The sequence below is a fragment of the Pleurodeles waltl genome, chromosome 7 (assembly GCF_031143425.1).
Source record: "Pleurodeles waltl isolate 20211129_DDA chromosome 7, aPleWal1.hap1.20221129, whole genome shotgun sequence".
Classification (NCBI taxonomy): domain Eukaryota; kingdom Metazoa; phylum Chordata; class Amphibia; order Caudata; family Salamandridae; genus Pleurodeles; species Pleurodeles waltl.
The window spans coordinates 559,925,901-559,948,540 of NC_090446.1; the positions used below are offsets into that span (position 1 = coordinate 559,925,901).

General features: G+C 49.1%; 1 protein-coding gene across 3 annotated transcripts in view; it reads left to right on the top strand.

Moving 5' to 3' along the window:
- Positions 1 to 22,640, top strand: part of TEP1 (telomerase associated protein 1) — a 1,055,001-nt gene that overhangs the window by 779,530 nt on the left and 252,831 nt on the right. For all 3 annotated transcript variants that reach the window (XM_069244315.1, XM_069244314.1, XM_069244316.1), the window contains one exon: positions 9,895 to 10,048. In XM_069244315.1, coding sequence (XP_069100416.1) covers positions 9,895 to 10,048 — 154 coding nt within the window. The remainder of the gene's footprint in view (positions 1 to 9,894; positions 10,049 to 22,640) is intronic.

Sequence of the window (22,640 nt, forward strand, 5' to 3'; positions counted from 1 at the left end):
TGGCCATGCTTGCCAAGACCATTGTGTCCAATGAGGAAGAGGAGAGCATTGGAGGGAGCAAGGTCCAGTGGGGAGCCTGTTAAGTGGACTCCCTGTGTGAGGGGTGAGGAAATGGCTGCTGCACTTATTGCTTCATTGCCCGTTTGCAGAACTGAGTCGGTGACCCCTGCGTATCAGCAGAGAGTGTCATAAAGATAGCCACGTGAAAGACTGGTGTGTAGTAAAAGCGGAAGTCTTGTGGGGTAGCAGTGCACAACCCTGTATGCCAGGAGGGTCTGCCATGGGAAGGACTATGATGCAGTAAGGGCCAAAGCCCTATACGTTAGATGGCGATGACCTCGCGCGTCAAAAGGCACCACCGCTGAGACCTTGAGCTTACTGACTGGGCCGCATCCTGTGGACATTGAGTTGCTGTGACCCTTTATGTCAGAAGTAGGGTCACTTGGAACATCAAGGACTGACATTTTTTCTACCCCTGTGAAGAAGTGAGGATGCTGTGGGAGCACTGTCATGCAGATGAGGAATCAAGGGGGAATTGTTTTAGCCACCTCCCACCGGGAACTAAAGAACACTTACCCTGCAGGAGAAGTTGCATAAAGGCAGGAGTGTGACAGTGAGTGAGAAATCCTGCATCCGGTGAGTTAGCTGGTTAGCCTGCATGTGTCTAACTTATTGGAACTTGGTAGCAGCCGCTGCTAGTGCCCCCTGCTGGGGTCCAATCCAGTACTTCAAATGCTTCCCTCCTTCCAGTAAGATTGGTTTTCGGCCTGTCAGTCCCGGGGGAACTTGCTGCTAGTAGTGCTGTGGCACTAAAACACAATTTACTTTAATTGAACGTCAAAGAGGATTCTTGAGACTCAGACTGGTAGTAGGGCATACCCTGGATGTTACCAATAGTGGATGGGGAATAACCACAATCACTAACACAAGGAGGTAGTGGGACAGGGAATTGCATATGAAACACTAGAGACCTTACCTTTGGGGGAATAGTGTAGTTGTTGTGCATGTCATATTTTCCTTTGTGTTGGATAGCAGTGGGAAATAAAATACTTCTTCTTTTTCATTTCATAAAAATAAGTATTTGGCCGAACAGTGAATTATTGCTTTTGCCTTAGGAGGGTGAGTTCACTAATTTGTATCCACACCACTCCCTAAGGGAACCTTATACTGCTCAGACCACGGTTACCCTGAGAGTCAAGTGCAGAAGGGGTACTTGGACCAGTTGCTTACAGTCCATTGTAAGTCGGGTCCTTGGACATCTGGAGTAAAAGGCCTCAACCCACACGATGGGCCCAGTAGCCCCTGCATGCACATGACCCTCTGAAAGGGCTTCTGTCAGACTCTTAAGTGCCTGAATGCAGCGCAGTTGAAAATATTTGCGTCTTGCAACTCAGATTTTGCAAGCAATGACTGCATTCTGTTTATTTCTAAGATGTACAAGCACACTGATTGATTCTTTTACCTACTGCTAAGAATCTGGGCCTGACCCCCTCCCCCCCAAATGGATGCAGTTTTTAGCTACAATGTTATGGTACTCAAAAAGATGTACCACCTTCTCTCTTTGCCATAGTTTAATGTTACAAGTGCATGTTATGCAGCACATCTTGTGAGCCTATATTTGGTTAATGGCATCAGCAAGGTGGTCACAAACCACACACCAGTATCTACTTAAGACAGGCTAAGCTGACTTCTGTAGACAACACATGTAGGAAGTTGGCTCTGTATATACTATATCAAAATGAGATATAGGGGGTCATTCTGACCACGGGAGCACCGCCAACAGGCTGGCGGTGCTCCGAAGGGCATTCTGACCGTGGCGGTTCAGCCGCGGTCAGAAAGGGTAAACCGGCGGTCTCCCGCCGGTTTACCGCTGCCCTAGTGAATCCTCCATGGCGGCGGAGCGCGCTCCGCCGCCATGGGGATTCAGACACCCCCTACCGCCATCCTGTTCATGGCGGGAAACCCGCCATGAACAGGATGGCGGTAGGGGGTGCCGCGGGGCCCCTGCAGTGCCCATGCCAATGGCATGGGCACTGCAGGGGCCCCCGTAAGAGGGCCCCAAAAAGAATTTCAGTGTCTGCTTTGCAGACACTGAAATTCGCGACGGGTGCTACTGCACCCGTCGCACTCCAGCAACTCCACCGGCTCCATTCGGAGCCGGCTTCATTGTTGCTGGGTCTTTCCCGCTGTGCTGGCGGGCGGCCTTTTGGCGGTCGCCCGCCAGCACAGCGGGAAAGCCAGAATGGCCGCCGCGGTCTTGTGACCGCGGTGCGGTCATTTGGCGGTAACCGCATGGCGGGCGGCGACCGCCGCCCGCCGCGGTTAGAATCACCACCATAGTGTGCACAGAGTCCAGGGGTTCCCCAGAGGCTTGACAGAGGCAAAAATAGATAATACTAATGCTCTATTTGTGGTAGTGGGGTCGAGCAGTTAGGCTTATCAGAGGGTAGTGTTAAGCATTTGTTGTGCACACACAAGCACTAAAAGAAACGCACACTCAATGACTTAACTCCAGACCAATAGGATTTTATATAGAAAAATATCTTTTGTCAATTTATTTCTAAAACCACAAGATTCAGTTTGCAGGTAAGTACATAAAATGAAAGGTACTTTGCATAGGTATAATCAGGACTTTGAATGGCATCAACAAAGCATGCAGTTTTCTTTAAAATGGCAAAAAGCTATTTTGAAAGTGGACACTGCAATTTTCAACAGTTCCTGGGGGAAGAAACAATAATAGAGTTTTCCAGGTAAGTATTCATCTTACGGGTCCTGTTTCTGGGTTTTAGGTAGTCTGTCGTTGGGGGTTCAAGTTAACTCCAAACACCCACCACCGACAACATGGGGTCGGTCGGGTGCAGAGGTCAAAGAGGATCCCCTTAACGTTGGCCCCTGTGGAGACAGGGGGTTTCTCGGAAACCAGTCGGCCAGCAGGTAAATACCCGCGACTCGGAGGGCAGATCAGGGGGGCTCAAGAGAGCACTGGAGGGGCCCCAAGTAGGCACCAACCACACACCTTCATTGTCACTAGGGCAGCTAGATGCAGGGTGCAAACAGGGCGTCGGGTTTTCAATGCAACTCTATGAGGGGACTCTGAGGGTCACTCTTAGGCTGCAGATGAGGTCCGGGGGGCTTTCTTGGGAAAACCATAGGCTGGGCAGGGAAGAGGGCACCTGCTGGTCGATGCTGCACCTGGGGTCAGGTTCTCCAAGACCTGGGAGTGCAGTATGTCATTTAGGCATCAGATATCTTAGTCCGGAGCTTGCGGTCAGGGGGGTCCTCTGGATTCCCTCTGCAGGTGTCGTCGTGGAGGTTTGGAGGGGTCAACCCAGGGTGGGCTCTTGCTCCCAATCGCCTTTCTTGCTGAGTGGACCAACTGGACACGGGCCATGGGCATCTGGTGCACAAGGGTCAGTACTCATGCATCTGGAGTGAGGTGGGAGTCCTTAGCTGTAGGTTTCTTTTAGACAAAGCCACTGTCCTCAGGAGTTCTTGGCCCTTTTGGGTGCAGGGCAGTCCTCTGGAGTTGGCAGAGGTCGCTGGGCCTGCTGTACATGTTGCTGGTCTTTTTGCAGGTTCTCTGAAGCAGGCCGTGATGGCTGGGAGCAAAGCAGTTGTTGTCTTCCTTCTTCTCTGCTGGAGTTTTGAGCTTAGCAGTCCTTGTTCTTCCTGTAGGTCGCCAGGAATCTGGTGAGCTGGGAACAGTGAGGCCCCTAAATCCTAGATTTAGGGGTGTGTTAGGGGTCAGAGGGCAGTAGCCGATGGCTGCTGTCCCTGAGGTTGGCTACACCCTCCTTGTGCCCACTCAATTTGGGGAGGGGAGCACATTCCTATCCCTATTGGTCCCTGTCCTCCAAACCAAGATGGAAGATTCTGCACGGAGGAGTCACCTCAGCTCTGGACACCTTAAGGGTGGTCTGGCTGAGGTGGTCACTCTTCCCTGTTTTCCCTAATTTTCCAGCCGGACTTGCCACCAAAAGTGGGGCTTTGTCCCGGGGGGTGGGCATCTCCACTACCTGGAGTGCCCTGGGGCACTGTAATCCAAGGCTTGAGCCTTTGAGGCTCACCGCCAGCTGTTACAGTTCCTGCAGGAGGAGGTGAGAAGGACCTCCACCCAGGCAGGCTTTGTTTCTGACCACAGAGTGCACAAAGTCACTCACCCCATGTGGACAGAAACTCGTCTGAAAGTGGCAGGCTGGCACAGACTGGTCAGTAGTACATTAGCAGTTTGACTAACATATAGGGGGCATCTCTAAGATGCCTTCTGTGTGCATTTTTCAATAAATCCCACACTGGTATCACCGTGAGTTTATTGTGCTGAGAAGTTTGATACTGAACTTCCCAGTATTCAGTGAAGCCATTATGGTGCTGTGGAGTTCGTTATGACAAACTCCCAGACCATATACTCAATATGGCTACACTGTACTTACAATGTCTATCAATTGACTTAGACACTATAGGGGCATATTGCTCATGCAGCTGTGCCCTCACCTGTGGTATAGTGCACCTTGCCTTAGGGCTGTAAGACCTGCTAGAGGGGTGACGTACCTAAGCCACAGGCATTGGTTTGTGGGCATGGCACCCTGAGAGGGGTGTCATGTTGACTTTGCCTTTTTCTCCCTCCCCAGCGCACACAAGCTGCAAGGCAGTGGGCATTGGCTTAGTGAGGGCTCCCCCAGGGTGGCCTAATGCATGCTGCAGCCCTTAGAAACCTTCCTTGGCCACAGGGCCCTTGGTGCCATAGGTACCTTTTATGAGGGAACTTAACTGTGTGCCAGGGCTGTGCTAATTGTGGAAACAAAGGTACAGTTCTATGGTAAGAACACTGGTGCTGGGGCCTGGTTAGCAGGGTCCCAGCACACTTTCAATCAAAGTTTGCATCAACACTAGGCAAAAAGTGTGGGGGGGGGTAACCATGCCAACAATGGCACTTTCCTACAACACATATTTTGGGCTCTTTCCTCTATCAATTTTGAACCAAGACAGACATATTACATAGGGTGATATATTTGGTTTGGGTCAGTGAGCAAAGGGCATTCTGAATGAAAAGAATAACAGGGTCCAGAGCAGGGCGGTTTGTCACATTCTCTGGTAATTACATTATTGCTTCAAAGTTAGAATACTAAAACTGGCTTGGCAGTTCAGGCTGGACTGTTCCTATTGTAGCATGGTCAAGACAGATTTGCATGTGGCTGGGTCCAAACTGATGTGACATGGTGTGCAAGATAACAATGGATTGGGATGCGGCCCAAGTAATCACCAGTGGCTGAGATTAATTCAAGTATTCCATCCTTGATGTTTTAGTCAAGAATGGAATGTGTGTCATCGTAAGTGGTATAGGTATGCCCAGACGTGGGTCCCAGGCACACTATGTCATGGGAACCAAGCTGTACCTGGTTGATAAACCCATAGCTAGGGCAAAACCGGTCCTGGGTCGCATGTGTTCCAGGTCAGGGAGGACCTGGCATGGCAGTTCGGGCTGGACTGTTCTGTTGGTGCAGGGTGAAGACTGACTTGAATATGGCAGGGTCCAAACGGAGGTGGCTTATTGTGCAAAATAACAATGGATTGGGATGCAACCTCAAGTCATTACCAGGGCTGAGATTAATTCAAGCATTCGATCCTTCACGTTTTTGTATACTTTAGTGTGTCACCCTAAGTGGAATGGGTATGCCCAGACGTGGGTCCCATCCACACTGTGTCACTGGAACCAAGTTGTACCCAGCTGCTGAGCCCCTTAACTAGGGTGAACCTGGTCTGGGATCGCTTTTGTTCCAAGGAGGACCTGGCTTGTCATTTCGGGCTGGACTGTTCTGATTGGAGCAAGGCCAAGACTGATTTGCATATGGCTGGGTCCAAACTGAGATGACATGGTGTGCAAAATAACAATGGATTGGGATGCGGCCCTAAGTAATTACCAGTGGCTGAGATCAATTCAAGCATTCCATCTTTCACTTTTTTTGTATACTTTAGTTTGTTGCCCTAAGTGGGAGGGATATGCCCAACTGTTGGTCCCTCGCACACTATGTCACTGAAACTAAACTGTACCCAGCTGATGATCCCATAACTTGGAAGAAACCGGTCCTGGGTTGCTTGTGTTCTAGGTTAGGGAGGACCTGGCTTGGTAGTTCAGGCTGGACTGTTCAATTGGAGCAGGGTCATGACTAATTGGCATATGCTGGGACCAAACTGAGGTGGCGTGTGCAAAATAACAATGGATTGGGATGTGGTCCGAGTAATTACCAGTGGCTGAGATTAATTCAAGCATTCCATACTTCATGTTTTTGTATACTTTAGTGTGTTGCCCTAAGTGGGATGGTTATGCCCCCACGTGGGTGGAACCAACCGGTACACAGCTGATGAGTCCATACCTGGGGCAAAACCAGTCATGTGCTGCTTGTGTTCCCGTTCAGGTAGGACCTGGCTTGGCAGTTTGGGCTGGACTGTTCCGATTGGAGCAGGGTCAAGACTGATTTGCATATGACTGGGTCCAAACTGCAGTGACATGGTGTGCAAAATAATAACGATGGATTGGGATGCAGCCCGAGTAATTACCAGTGGCTGAGATTAATTCAAGCATTCCATCCATAACTTTTTTGTGTATTCTATAATATTAAAACAGCATCCATTTTGGGCTACCTGTCTGCAGTGCGAATGTGTGTACTAGTGCTTACATAAAGCAAACTTAGCTGTAGAGGGATGGAGAACTTTACAGAGGAATCACAGGGCAAGATCAACCAGGAGGGGAAACAATTCAAAATCGTACAGTGGAATAGGAGGGGGGCAAGAGAAAAGAGATACACATGGTGATTGTGTACATGATAAATAGGAGCTAGGGATTATACTGCAGTTGAGGAAGCCATTAGAAACTCTGCAGAGATTTATGTTTAGTTTTTTTTCGAGCTGAAGAAGCAAAAGGATGATCCTTCTGTGGAGGGATGTTGTTCTACTTAATGCACACATAGTTGGAGAAGACCCGCTGCCTGCTTTTTCTGTCAATTACCTTTGTAGTTCTTATTTTAGTTTTCTACTATACTAGCTTCTTACGGTGGGTTGACTCTTATGTTGTTCAGGTTTTAAGCTGAGAGTGGCGCATTGTTTGCCTCTACTCTTTACACAATACAGAACCTCTTGAAGATGCTGCAAGGTTGGAATGGAAAGCAATTAAGGGCCTGATGTATCAAAGAGTTTTTCCTATTTTATGTCTGTGGGAAGATGCATTAGTATATATGGGGCAAACCTCTTTCAGAGTACATGAAACAATGCCAAATTCCTTCAGTCCTCAGAAATATCCTGCGTAAGAAGACGATTTTCATGAATGCATGTGTCATCTTGGAGCCTTTATTATAGAATAGTTGGTGCCTTTATTATAGAAGACCTAGAGTTGTACACAGGTTTTTCTGATTGCCTGGTTTGGTTGAAATGCATTCAAAACAGCAGCTTACTATTGTTATCGTTTGCTGATTTTGTTTATTAGCCTTTACATAACATCACAGAGCCTCTTAGTTGTCTTCTTTATAACTTTGGATCCCAGTCTTTAAGATGACCAAGTTCAAGCCCGATTGTCTTGTTAATAGCAGCACATACCAATGAACAGCTTTGCTCAAATTGTGGATTAGTGAGTCTAAACTCTAATAATGTCTACAGTTAATCATCTAGTGCCCCAGTGGATCACTGGATCACTCAGAGGTGTGGGAGGATCATCTGTAGAAGCGATATAACTATGGAATTCTTTCCTTCAGTCTGTCAGAGACTGATTCACGTTTCCACTTTCATAGACTTCTTAATAGCACAATAATAGCAGCCTGCTAGGGGGTAGACTTAATGGCTTTTAAGTAATATTACAGGCGTGTCTGTCAAGGAAGAAAATTCAGTGGTGAAATTGCAAAGCTAAATAAGGAAAATGTGTAGACGAGGACCAGATACTTGTAAGAATTTTGAGTTGAGCCTGTTTCTGCTATTCACACCAGCAAGCAATGGTAAAGTGCCCCAGAGGACTTAAGGGAGGAAGGAAGTGAGTGCTGGCTTTCCACAACGACTGCCCTGTTGAAGCTTAGAAGCTGATACATATTATTGCTTGGTATTAAATGCTCTTGAAGAGGTGGTGTTTGCACCAAAAACAACCATGTGAATCTTATTAGAGGTGGGAAAAACTGTGGCAGAATTGCAAAAGACAAATGTAATCCCACGCCTCAGAAGTGGGAGGAAGAAGGTGGTCTACAGTGACAGGGCACACAGTCTGATGTCAGTGGTGGAGAAGTTAATGGAATCACTTCCAATGGCAATCATAGACCAATACCTTAGGCAGAGTGACTTTTAGGTCCTATGCTAACCTGGTTCAAAGAAAGGAAAGTCAAGAGAGACCAGTTTGGAAGGTTAAGGAAGACCCAAACACTCTGTCCTTCAGTGTATGCTGAGCCTCTCTGAGCCAACTGCACAACACAGTGACTTCATTTGTGTCCAAAAGTGGATTTCATTAAACTAGTTAACATTGTGGGATTAGTGATACACCAGATATCATTGAAATATGCAAATTAGCCTCTCACTTTTCTGCCCTATGGAGTTCCTTTGCAAGCATGCACAACATCTCCTGTAAATAATGGTAAAGGGATTTGATGGTATTTTACACTACTTTTGCTCTAAAGCCTGTGCTGTGCAAATGTGTGTTATTTTTTAGTTTTCCACTTCTACTTCAAACCTCCAGACTTGAGTAACCGTCTTTCATTGAAGATCATCTTGTAATCAATGGTATATTAAGAATTAGGCCTAAATGCAACACTGCCCTCCACCTGGGTTGAGCTACAAAGCTGTTGACAAAATTAAAAAATCCATAGTTGAGGCGGTGCAGCTAAGGGAATGTTGGGGTGCAGAGATAGGCAAAACCAACAAAAGGCTTTGCACCACTGTATAATTCGCAGGTAAGACCTGGCATAGGATATCGTGTGTAGTTCTGGAATGCTCACCACCAAAGTATTAACAGAAGTTTAAACACATTTGGCTTACATATTTAGTATAGGAGGGACATCAGCAATACCAGCATTTTAATATTTTTGGTATGACTACCGTAAAGGAGAGAGCTGAGACATTTAAATAACTCTGAAGTGTAAATACTACAGATTTGGGACTCTAGAATAACTGATCATAAAATGAGATTTGTCAGATAGGGTTGTTTGACTTTCGTAAAGAAATTAGGTCAAATATAGGTAAATGCTTCTAGTATAAGTAGTTGGTGTACAGTTTTCAGAAACCCCCTGGTACATACTGAGAAGTAATCACAGTCGAGAATAAGCTTAGAGGTGAATACTAAGGCCTCACTCTAAAGGCTGTAGTAAAATGATGTAGGGGATTAGCAGTACCACAAGATCTGTTTTTTTGTGTTTCTGTGTTACCAGATCTTTCTGAGTCTGCAGGTCAGACTCAGTTATACTACTTTAATATCACAGTATTCAGCCCGCATGCCCTCGTTCTAAGCAACGAAACTTGCAATATTTGCCTTTTGCCCAGCACAACTTTCTCTAGGTGTCAATTGACAAAAGTGGTCCTAGGGAAAAAAACATTGGGTGAGGTATTTACGCACCAGCTGTAATCCTGTTCCGGAAGCAAACTCACGTTTCACCTAAATCTGGATTACTGTGGCCTTTACAATGATATTCTAAATTAAGGCTAGAGCATTAGATCAGAAATGTAGACTGGAGGGCTGTAATTGCCGTTTTAACCACCAGTGCATATATATCTCTGTATGTAATTACAATTTTTTCTCGATTGACTTATCTAATACCATGTTGTGGTGTGTTTTGCTTATACACCGTCTTGGTGCCAGAGAGCAGTGTGTGTGTAAAGAAATATTATACAGGTGTACTTAACAGTTATGATCTGCCCCTTCGATTTCTGCAGGTACAAGTCTGGGCTGGATGTCTCGGCCAGTTGGAAAGGTTGTGTGGATCAGGGCCCCTCTCCCCTGCTCTGTCTATTGCAGTCAGTCCTCTCAACAAATACTTAGCTGTTGGGTACCAGAGTGATGGTGTGAAGATCTACAAAGTATCAACAGGTAAGTCTCATGTCCAGAATGAGAGAATGAAGAGGAAAAGTGTAAGTTAGGCCAAAACAAAGGGCTGAGATGTAGAAGGTAGCGATTGAATAAAAAGAAAGCTTTTATATCAGTCCAGGGTAAGGAAAGAGGGAAAGGAACAAAATGAAATGAGTTACACTAGACCAGATATGGGAAAAAATCACAGGGTGAATAGATAATTTACCAGAACTAGTGCTTGATGTGAAGGGGCAATAGGAAGAAAGAGAGAGGTCTCATAATGAAGAGTATAAGCAGCCAAAACTGTGGATATGGGATAGGAATCGAGGCAGAGGTGTGTAAAGAGGGAGGGTGGTACGATTGGCGAGAACCAGATATGGAAAGAGATAGGGAGTCAGTGATGGAAATTAGAGTTCAACTGATCAGAAATTGGAAATGGGGGAGAATGGACAAAAGAGAAGATTTAACAATAGGCCTGGGCAATGTCCTAGAAGAGTGAGGAGATTGAAAGGAAGGATAGTACAACATTGAAGAATTTAAAATGGACCAGAGGAACATGAGCAAGCAAAATGTAATGTACATCAGGCCAGGACAATTGTTTTGTGAATATGAACATAATATGGACCATTCATAACCTGTCAGAACTGAGATTATAGAGGAAGGTAACAAATCAAGTATTTCCCTTGTAATCTGATAGAGACTTCTAATTGCAGATTCTTTACCTTTGAATTTCCCCAAGCATCAGACTGGATCTGGAGATTATTCTTGAGCAGTAGCCCTGCGTGCCATTAGATGGTGTTGAACGACTCTATGTCTGTCGTTGGTGCCAGATATAACGTTGCAGACTGTATAGAGGCGCCACTGGCGTGCTGATGTCGGTTCTTTTCTTTCCGTGGCAGCTGGCGCATATCTGAAGAGAGCTACACCTCAGTCATTTTTTGACTGATTTCTTTTTTTAAACTTTTTGTCAAAGATTTTTTTTAGTTTTCCAACTCGTGGTGCGTCGAGGATGTCATCAAAGAAGACCAGTTTCAAGCCCTGCGCTTCTCATAATTGGGTGATGTCCATGAAGGATCCACACCTCGTGTGTCTTTGGGGCCTGGAGTGCAACCACAACTCAAAGTTGTTCTCGGCATGTCAGGCCATGCATCCGAAGGCTTTGAAGGAGCCATTCCTGAAGTTGATGGTGGGCTGACACTCGACTCTGCGCCAGTCGAGATCTCAGTCAAGAGGAAGGTCCCGGGATCTGTGGCAGAGTCCTCCATCGTCGTCGTCCCACTCCAAGTCCTCAGTGGGGATTGGGTAATTTGAGGTACAAGAAAAAATCCAAGAAGTCAAAGCGTTCTTCGACTCCTCCTTATCCGTTGGCCAGTGAGACGAAGGATTGTCAGTGCCCTAGACCTAGCTCTTTGTAGAATGCGCCTTAGCCGACTCTGTGCCTCCCCAAGTTTCTGGCAGCCGGCGCAATCCCTGCCCAACTTAAAGAGTTTTATGAAGCATTCACATCAGTTTAGGGGAGTTCAACTCCACCGGAACACTTTCTGGCCCTGCGGGGTCCGAAGGGAGCCCTTCGGTTTCTGCGCCAGTGGGTTTGGCGCCAAGGTCCACCCATGGATCCAGTCCTGGATCTAGAACGACGTCGGTCATACCACTCCGACCTTCCCCGATGCCGGTCCTGATGCCGAAGCTCCCACCGCCACCCGCGGGTAGCGCCATCGCAATTCTTATCCCCGTCTCCCACATGGAGCCAGATGGGAGTTGTACGACGCCGACTCTGACCCTGGGAGGATCCTTGCCTCTTATGTCAGATCATGAGCCCCTTTCTTATGGGCTAGGTTACAGTGAGGAATGGGAGGGTGTATGAGGCTGGCTTAGTATATGGTGTACACCTATAAGTGAGTCACCCGGTACTGAGTCCAGGCAACCTTTAGTGATAGTGTTAGTGGTTCCAAATAACCAGAGCTCTCATAGGGTAGCTGTGGAGAGCAGCTAAGGCTATCGGAGAGGGTGTAAAGAAATTGGATGTACCACAAAAGTCAGTCAGTGATGTTCACTCAAAAGGACCACACCAGTGTTACAAAAATAATGTACTATTTGTTAAAACACAGGCACGAAACTAAATTTGGTATGTCCCCTAACCGATATATGCACACAAAAATATACTTATAAACAGGTAAGTAAAAGCATAAAATAACATGTGCACCTATGGTGGGGGGACAAACCATATACAAAACAAATGGGATGAGAAAGTCACTACTAATCAAGACTGACACCCAAGAATCTTCAGGACTGGCGAAGTACAAAAACACCAGAGGTCAGTAACTAGGTTTCCCCAGGCTCCTGTTAGCAGAGATGTTACCCTGGTTCAAGTGTCTATAGGATAACATTGAGAAGTTGCGGTTAGAGCTTTTGTGTTGCCCAGAGGACCACAAGGAAACCCGTTGGGGCAAGGAAGGTTTGAGAGTGCCCCCACCCGTGGATACCCAGAGAAGTGGAGTACCTACAGAAGGGAGCCCAGGTGCATAAGGGAGAAGTCGTGTCAGAACCTCCCGTTGAAGTCAAGGGGGAACCTCGGCTGTCCAGCTGCTACAGTGATCCATGGATCAGGTCAGTGGAACCCATGTGTGGATTCCTGGCAAGTACCTGCAGCGAGAGGGGACAGAGTCCAAGCCACCCGAAGTCGCCGAGGGGGTTCAGGAGGACAAGGCCCACACTTCTTGTGGATACTTCACTGTAGGACGAAGGCGTTGAAGAAGCAGCTGTGGAGTCCAGGCGATGCAGAAGGATCTCAGGAGTCGTCCATGAGCTGTCCTGCGCCAGTTGGTGAACCGCAGGAGGGTAAGTGGCCAGCGGGACCACCAGCAAGCCTTGGCAAATGCAAAAGAGGTGGTGCAAGAAGAGTTGCATAAGTCGGGACCAGCAAGGTCCAAGGGACTCATCCTTTACAGGCAAGTCATGGCCAGCCCTCAGCAAGAAGGAGAGCCAGCAGGAATCAATGGAGATCTCGGGGACCCCTCTGGCAGCAGGTACAGGGAGTCGCAAGGAGTCCTCAGCAACACAAGGAAAATGGATGCCCACATTGCAGTAGTTGCAGGGAGGACCTCGGTGTTGGAGCTGTGTGATACTTGAGGCTTCTTGGAGTTAGCACTGAAGAGCCAACAAGCCGTGGCAGTGACAAACAGAAGCAGTTCACAGGGGTTTCATCCAAGCAAGTCCAACGAGAGACCACAGCCTTCCCTTTTGCAAAGAAGACAGGTCAGACCTCTAGCGAGCCATCGAACCACCACCTGTGTTGCAGAGCCTTGAAAAATCCCTGGGACAGCAGGATCCACAAAGTGGTCGTCGACTTTGAGGTGCCTGCAGATGCAGAGGAGTGACTCCTTCACTCCAAGGGAAATTCCTTCTTGCTGTCCTTAGTACCAGCAGAGTCCTTGTGACTCTGGAGGATGCACAGCTACAGAAGTTGCAGAGTCCTTGCAATACACAGGGATAAAGTTGCAGTAGGAGCCCTCCTACCCGTTGCAGTTTTGTCTGGGGTCCCAGTGAAGTCCAGCAGCAGAATCCGGTGTCCAGGTCGCAGAAGTATCTTGAAGAAGAATCATGTAGACAAGTCTAGAATCCCACCCTCTGGGGAGCCCTTAAGTAACTCAAGAAGGGGGTTGGACACTTTCCGCAGTGACCACCTATCAGAGGGTATCAGGGTCGCTACTCTGCGGTACTGGCCAGTCAGATGCTCCTCGGGGCCTCTGCTCATCTTATTTCCAAGTTGGTAGAATCAAGGGCCACCTGGCAGAGCTCTGAGCATCTCCGTAGGGGAGGGGCTGGAAAGGGGGTGGTCACTCCCCTGTCCTTTGTGTTGTTTTGCACCAGAGCAGGAGCCAGGGGCTCCTGCACTGGAGTAAACCAATTTATGCAGGGAGTGCACTAAATGTGCCCTTCAAAGCAGTCTGGTGGGGTCAGGAGCACCTCCATCCTAGCCCTGTTAGAATTATTACTATAGGACAAGTGGTAACACCTCTCCTCTACAGGAAATTCTTTGGTCTGCCTTCCCCTGCTCGAGGTAATGTCAGCAGCAGGAGGGCAGAAAAGTTTCTGGTGTCAACGGCAGCACTGTCATGCACACAGACCCTAAAAGGTTGTACAGGCAACCATGGGGGATCCCCTAAAGAACTCTACAGCACATGGTATCATGCAACTAACACTGGAATCGGTGTAGTTGCATGATTCCAACATGTTTGATATTAAACATGACTAGGTTCAGTGAAGCCGTTATGTAGTTGGACCACTTGTGATGACCAGTGTTCATTGCATACCTTAAAATGGCTTCCCTGCACTTACAAAGCCAAGAAAATAGGGTCTGGGGTTCGCAAAGATTCCTGTGCCCATGCAGGGGTACCTCACACTTAGAACCATGCACCCTGCCCTTGGGCTGAAGGGCCTACCTTAGGGGTGACTTGCAGGGTCAAAGTGCAGTGACTGCGATGGAAAGTAATCTTTATATTTGGGATGAAAGGTGCGTGCACCATTTAACATAGGCTGCAATGGCAGGCCTTTAGACCCAACTTGCACTGGCTCCCATGGGTGGCACATTACATGCTGCAGCTCATGGGGGACCCCTGGGTACCTAAGTACCATATACAGGGGACTTCAGGGATACGTCAATATGCCAATTGTGGGGTGTAAGAAGTACTTACCAACCAAATGTAGGAGAGAGAACACTGACACTGAGTCCTCGTTAGTAGGATCCCAGTGTACTACAGTCAAAACACACTGACACCAGACCAAAAGTGGGGGAAACCATGTCAGAAAGATCCTACTTTCCTACAGAGGGGGTCGCTGGACCCTTTAGAATACCAGCTTTAAGACCCTATGGACTGGCATACAGACTTAGATGAGGCCAGTGGACTGGATACTTCTCCAGATACTGGCATCCTTTCTCCCCCTACCATGTCTACGGAGGAGGGAGCTTCCTACTCCATGGTGGTGAGAAGAGCAACTAAGGTCTTGGAGCTTGAGTTGCCTTGGTTGTCCTTTGACTAACCACTTGACAGAGGTGCTTCAACCTGGAGCTTCCTCCTCAGAAAACCATGCTCCCCTGTAATGAAGCCCTCTCTGAAGTCCTACTGGGTACCTGGTCCAAACCCAGCAAATGGGCTCCTGTGAATAGGACAGTTGCTCTTCAGCAACGCCAGTTCTAAACCTTCTTAGTCTGACTCCCCATCAAGGGCCACTCGGAGGCAGGATCCGCCATCACCTACTCCGCGGGCAGTTCATCACTTCAGACAGGTGGGTTTTGCAGATTGCCGGAAGGGCTTTCTCCCTCCCGTTTGATACTCTCCCTCCATCCATGCCACCCTCATGGATGTCCTACTGGGTACCTGGTCCTGGACTTGCTAGGCAAAGCGGATTTGTCCACCGTGGCCCTGAGGTGCCATGCCTGGCTGAGGACATCTGGCTTTTCAGGGGGTGTCCAGACTACTTTGATGGATGTGCCCTTTGATGGCACCCATGTCTTTAGAGACAAGGCAGATTCGGTGCTTGAGCGCTTCAAGGATTCTTGTGTGACAGCCAGTTCCTTGGGCCTCGCAGTGGCCCCTCGTCCCCCTCAGTCTGCCTTTCACCCCTTTCGTCGCAACGGAAGGGGTCTCCAATTACGTCCATTCCTGCCCAGCCACGGTGCCGCGCATGCTGTCCAGTCTCTGCTTGGCTGAGGGCACGGGATCCACCGACTTCACGGCTCAGAGAGCCAGAGGTCTGGCCAAGCCGCCACCTCCTCCCCTCTGGAGCAGCCTCTAAACCTTCTTAGTCTGACTCCCTATCAAGGGCCACTCGGAGGCAGGATCTGCCATCACCTACTCCGCTGGCAATTCATCACGTCAGACAAGTGGGTTTTGCAGATTGCCAGAAGGGCTTTCTCCCTCCCCTTCGAGACTTCCCCTCTATCCTTGCCACCATCCTACGATCGGATGACAGAGGATCACTTATCCCCTCTCAGTGAGGAAGCTCTGGCTCTCTTGGCCAAGAGAGCAATAGAGAGGGTTGCCGTGCCAGAAATAGGTCGTGGTTGCTATTCCTGCTACTTTCTTGTGCCCAAAAAGGACAAGGGCCTCCTCCCTGTCCTAGACCTTCGATCCCTCAAGCTCTTCCTCAAGAAGGAGAAGTTCAAGGTGCTCACTCTGGCTCAGGTCCTGTAGGAAAGCACCCTTTTTGTCATGGTTAGCCCGCATGTTTTGCCTGGTATCTGACGTAATTTAAACTGAAAGTGACCTGGGTTCCTGCTAACCAGGTCCCCAGTGCCATATCTCTTTCCCTAAAGCTGCACAGTCCTTTCCCCAATTGGCAAAACCTTTAGCTGCCTCTGTAAGTCCTTAGTAAAGTGTACCCTGGTACCTAGGACCTGGAGTACTAAAGAGGGTTCATAAGGGCTGCAGCACAAAATTGTGCCACCCTAAAGGACACCACCCAAGCACATGACAGGCTGCCATTACAGGCTGTGTGTCTTGGTACAGATAAAAATGAAAACACAACATGGCACACAGCCTGTATGGCATGTCCCTGAACACTGCATATCATTTATGTAAATCACCCCTCTAGCAGGCCAAACACAGGGTGCATTATATTACATAGGAGGGCATATCTGCACGAACAGATACGTCCCTGCTATGATTGTGTCGATTCTCCGACATAGTAAGTGACCAGGGAAGCCATTTTGAATACATGTGCTGGACACTGGTCACTATGAGTTCCCCCAGCTACATGATGGCTTCACTGAAGTTAGGGAGGTTTGGTATCAAACATCTCATATTGATGAACCCACACTGATGCCAATGTTGGATTTACCAATGAAGGCACCCAGAGGGCACCTTAGAGGTGCTCCCTGAAAACCTACCAGCTACTTGTGTGTTAACTCACTGGTCCTGACCAGTTCAGTCACCTTAGCCATGTTTCTGACCCCCTATGGTGAGAGCCAGCATTCTCAGGTTGAGAAACAAAAGCCTGCACTGGATGGCAGGATGGACTTTCCAGGACGAGATGCTTCAAATCCCCAGCTGCCTTTGCAAAACTACCCAGGACTCTCCAAACGGTAGAGATGACCAACTCCCCTGTCCTGACCCCACTTTTGGGGGCAAGACAGGCGGGAGAATTAGTCAGATTAGCAGGTGTGCTCAATTCATGCAAGCCCAGCCCCACCCCTAAGCAGGACGAGCTGAAATGGACACCACTTTTTAAATTCCCCCATCTTGGTGTGGAAGGAATTAAGCCACTAGGGTCAGGGTTATGCCCACTTCCCAACTGAAGTCATAAAATGGGTGTAGTCACCCTAAAGATGGACAACCCATTGACTGCCACCAGGCACTCCCTGTATTTAGGTGGTACCCCTGGACACCAGAACTCAGATCCTGACAACCCAAGAACACAAAGGACAAAAAAAAGATGCAACCGCAGAAGAGGAGATGAAGAAATAGCTGACCTGGTCACAATCCCACTGGCCTGTTTGCACTCCTCAACAAGCTCTGCGCCAGAAGACAACTCATCATGCATCTGAGCCTCTAGAAACCCAGGAGGCCTGCCTTCGAAAAAGACTAAAGGCTCCCGTGAGCAGCGGACCTGCTCCCAAACCAACTCTAAAGAAAAGACTCTGCAGCTGCTGGAACAACAAAGACTCGACACCTGAAGTCACCACTGCACTGCTCGTCCACAACCCGAAGTGAAGTGGACCACTGGTGCCAACAAGGCTCCCTAGCTGTCCTGAATCTGAGTCCATCGTGGTTTCACCCCTCCTGTACTCCCTAAAGTCTCCTGCAGCCTCTGTACACAGGCCCCTTCTCCCGTGGCTTCTGTGGTGTGAGAAACCGGATCCCTCAAGCAAACACTGCACCAGTCGCCTCTGGCCCGAGTTGAAGTGTATCCCTGGTATCAACGATATCCCCCAGCTCTCCTGAGCTCAAGTCCAAGGTAGCTTCACCCCTCCTTGGCTCCATGAAGACCCCCCAACCGCGAGTGCTCCTGGACAAGATAACAGACGCCAAAGGGCTCCCCTGTATCTGTTACCCCTGGGCACTGGTGAAGCGGACCAAAGTTGCACCTACATCTCCAAGCTCCCACGTTTGCAACCTACAGTACTACACATCTGCACCCAGCTGCTCCAGTCCTGCCCAGAGTGACCTGTTTGTGTGGTCCTGTCCATTGCCCAGTACTCACCTTAAGTCTAGAAGATTGGTCCTGTGAGTTGTCATAAAGTGCTTGTTTGCTGAATGGGTATTCCTACCTTAGGTTAACATTAAAGAACTCTGAAATTGCACTGTCTTTTTTTGCAAGTGAAAATAATTTATGCTTAGAAAGATACTTTCCATATAACGAAGTTCTTGGGTTGAAGGTATTAATCAAAAGAAGTGTTATTTTTCTAAATTGGTCCTGGATTTATTCTTTGAGTGTGTGCCTCATTTATTGCCTCTGTGAGTGCAAGAAATGCTTAGCATTGCCCTCTGATATGCCTAACTGCTTGCCCACACTATCACAAAATAGAGCATTTGTCCTATCTTCTTTTGCCTATGCAAACCAATTGGAGATCCACTGGACTCTCTGAACAGAGGACTTCTGTTTAGCACACCATATAGAGAGCCAGCTTCCAAAAGGTTCTATCTGCCCTGGACCCAGTAGATTGAATGTTAGCGTTGGACTTGCAGGATGCTCATTTCCATATTCCCGTCCTGCCCACAGACGTTAACTGTGGTTCACAGTAGGCCAGGAGCACTTTCAGTTCACCGTGCTCCCCTTTGGTCTTACCAGCACCCCTTGGATGTCCACCAAGGTGATGGCAGTGATCGCAGCTCATCTGCGCAGATCAGGGGTTTCAGTCTCCCCTATCTTGACGATTGTCTGTTAAAGGCGGGCTCGTCCCAGGGCGTCATCTCCCATTTCCAGACTTTAATGGACCTCATGCATTCTTTGGGGTTCACTATAAATGTGCCAAAGTCACACCTGGCTTTCTCTCAGATGCTCCCTTTCATTGGAGCTATTCGGGACACAGTGCATTTTCGGGCTTATCCTCCCGAGCAGCGAGTTCAGGCTATTCAGGCTTTGATACCGATGTTTCAGCCTCTATCCTGGATTTTGGTGACAAAGACTCCGAGGCTACGGGTCCTTATGGCTGCCTCCATCCCACTGGTGACATATACCAGATGGCATATACTGGCTCTGCAGTGGGACCTGAAGTTCCAGTGGCGCAGCATCAGGGCAACGTTTTCAGTAAGGTCCAAATCTCAAAGGGAACTGTGCAAGATCTGCAGTGATGGTTAACAAACCGCTATTGAATCAGAGGCAGATCCCTCTCCCTTCCCCAACCAGATCTGACAGTATTGACAGATGCATCACTCTTGGGATCGGGCAGCCATCTGAGAGAGGTTGGAGCTCAGAGGCATCTGGTCTCCGAAAGGGTCTAGACTCCACATCAATCTGTTAGAGCTCCATGCGATCCGGCTAGCAATGAAGGCATTTTTTCCCTCTGTCAAGGGGAAGATGGTGCAGGTGTTCACGGACAGCACAACCGCCATGTGGTACTGCAACAAGCAGGGAGAGGTGATGTCGTGGACCCTTTGTCAAGAGACTCTGTGCCTCTAGACATGGCTTAAACAGCAGGGCATATCCCTGGTGGTTCAACATCTGGCGGGCTCTCTAAATACCAGAGCAGACAAACTCAGCCAAAAATGTCTAGGAGATCACAAATGGCATCTCCATCCGTAGGTGGCACAAGATCTCTTTCAGCAGTGGGGAGAGCCTTGGTTAGATCTGTTGGCCTCTTCAGAGAATGCTCAATTTCAGCAGTTTTGCATGTTGGAGTTTTCAAGACGGCAATCGCTCGGAGATGCTTTTCGTCTAGATTGGACCTCAGGCCTCCTGCAGGCCTTTCAGCCCATACCACATCTTATCAGATTTCTCAAGAAGGTCAAGAACGACAGGGCCCAATTAATCCTTTTTGCTCTAGATTGGGCACAATGAGTCGAGTATCCAGAGCTGTTGAGAATGTTCATCGATCTCCGATTAGACTACCCCTTCAGGAGGATCTTGTGTTGCAGCAGCAGGGGAGGATTCTCCACTCAAACCAGTCAACTATCCGCCTCCTTTTGTCGAGATTGAGCGTCGACAGTTGACAGCTTTTGACCTTCTGCCGAAGTCTGTAATGTAATGTTGCCAGGCAGGCATCCCTCCACCAAAACGGTTTACGCCTGTCGCTGGAAGAAATCTGCGGCACGGTGCACAGACAACACTGTTGGCCCCCTTTCTGCCCCTCTCCCAGAGGTCCTGTTGTTTATCCATTTCTTGGCCCAGCAGGGCTCTGCTATGGGGCACCCTTAAAGGTTATTTGTCTGCTATGCCTGCTTTTTTGAAGTTGGTTTCCTAAGCAACCCTATTTGATTAATTTGCATATTGTATATGGGTTCCTCAAACGTCTTTACACCTTTTTCCTCCATCCCCATTCATTATGCCCCAATGGTGTCTGAATTTGGTTTTGGCATTTCTGATGCTCACTCCTTTCGAGCCCCTCCACATTTATCAGCACAGCCTTCTCACTTTGGAAACAGCCATCCTTGTGGCCATTACATCTGCCTGCAGCGTTCCAGTACTTGACTTCTATCAAGCGCCAATGTGGGCATCTCTGCACACATTTTACTAAACGTTACTGCCTATGCAGTTAGGTCCGTAAGGACAGGTACTTTGCCCGTTCGGTCCTACAGGACTTTCTAGCATTATCTAAGTTCCCAGACCCACCTCCGGGGATGGTATTGCTAAGATATCTATTCAAAGGTAAGGCATCTGCAACTAGAAGTCTCTATCAGATGAACAAGTTACTTACCTTTTGGAAATGCCTTATCTGGTAGAGATAACTTCTAGTTACAGATTCCTTACCAAACCTCCCTGCTCTCCGAACTGAGTTCTAGGGGCAAGGACTCTCCTTTCAGGGCCTTAGTTTTGATGCACCAATAGTCACCGTTTTTCATGGGTCTGCCCTTCTGGCATGGAAAGTCTTGAAAGAAACTGACGTCAGCATGCCAGGGTAGTGTCTATATAGAACCTGCAAGGTCATACCCTGCACGGCCGCCGCCGCCGCTGACAGATGCAGAGCCGATAGACCCCATCTAGCGGCATACAGGGGTACCGCTCAAGAAAACTCTCCGGATCTAGTCTGATGCCTGAAGAAATTCAAATGTAAGGAATCTGCAACTGGATATAGGCCCTCTTTACAACCCTGGCGGACGGCATGTTGGCGGTAGGACCGCAAACAGGCTGGCGGTAATTACCGCCCCATTATGACATTGGCGGTTTGGCACATGCCAAACCCCCAATATCCCAGACCGTCTGCCACAGCGGTAACGACTGCCCGGGTGGAGACAACGTCTCCAGCCCGGCGGGCGTCACTAGTCCGCCTGCGGGATCATGACCCCGCATACCGCCATGGATTTCATGGATTTTGATCCGCCACAAAATCCATGGCGGTAGGCACTATCAGTGCCAGGGAATTCGTTCCCTGGCACTGATTGGGGTCTCCCCCGCCCCACTCCCCCTCCCCCTCCCCTGAGTCCTCCCCCAACACCCACGACCCACCTACCACCCACCAAAGGTGGTAGGGCCCCCTCCCCACCCACTTCCCCCGACCTCCATAGGCCACCCTTAACACACACCCACACCCCCTCACGCACACACCACTCACACACATACACGCACACATACAAGCACACATGCACACATACATACACGTTATATACACACAGCAGGATTCAAGCCGTGTGGTGCGTGTCATCGCACCATGTCGGTGATGGATCCGCACCGAGTTTGTCTTTGGTGCCTGGACAAGGACCACGATTCCACCTCGTGATCGCCGAAGGCCTTGAGGGAGAGATCCCTTATGCTTCTTGCAGCCCGACATTCGTCTTCGGTCAGCGCGACTCCGCGGAGGTCACGGTCTCGCAGTAGGAGGAGGTCCCGGCACCGCTCCTGGAGCCCCAAGTCCTCTTCCTCGCATTCGAGGTCATCGGAAGGTAAGAGGCACAAGAAGAAGAAAAAGTCCAAGCGGACTTCGTCTTCGCCACGCCCGTCGACCGACGAGGCATCAAGGGAACGTCGACGTTCCGAGCGCGGTTCTGCGGAGCCGTCGCCAGGGTCGAATCCGCGTCTTCCCCCCTTTCCGGGGACCGGATCGACCCCCACTCAAATAAAAGAACTCTACGAGGCCATGCGTCTCGTCTTTGAGCGGGCTGTACCCTCGGGTGGGTCTTCGGGCCCCACGGGGTCAGCAGGGGCCCCTTCGGATTCGACACCGGCAGTTTCGGCCTCGGCGCCGTTGGGGACCTCAGGATCTGATAACGGATCTGGACCGGCGCCGGTCTCTCACAGTCTACCTCCTTCGGCGCCGGGTCCGACGTCGATGATTCCACCACCGGTGCCCACTGGTGGCAGCCCCATCCTTATTCCGGATCATCCGGAGCCAGAGCGACATTGCACGACGTCGACTCCGACTTCGACAGAGCCGATTCGGCCCAGATCATTGTCTGAGCATTATTTGGAACAGCCAGACGCAGGAGAGGAATGGGAGGGGTCTGAGGACCCTTTAGAA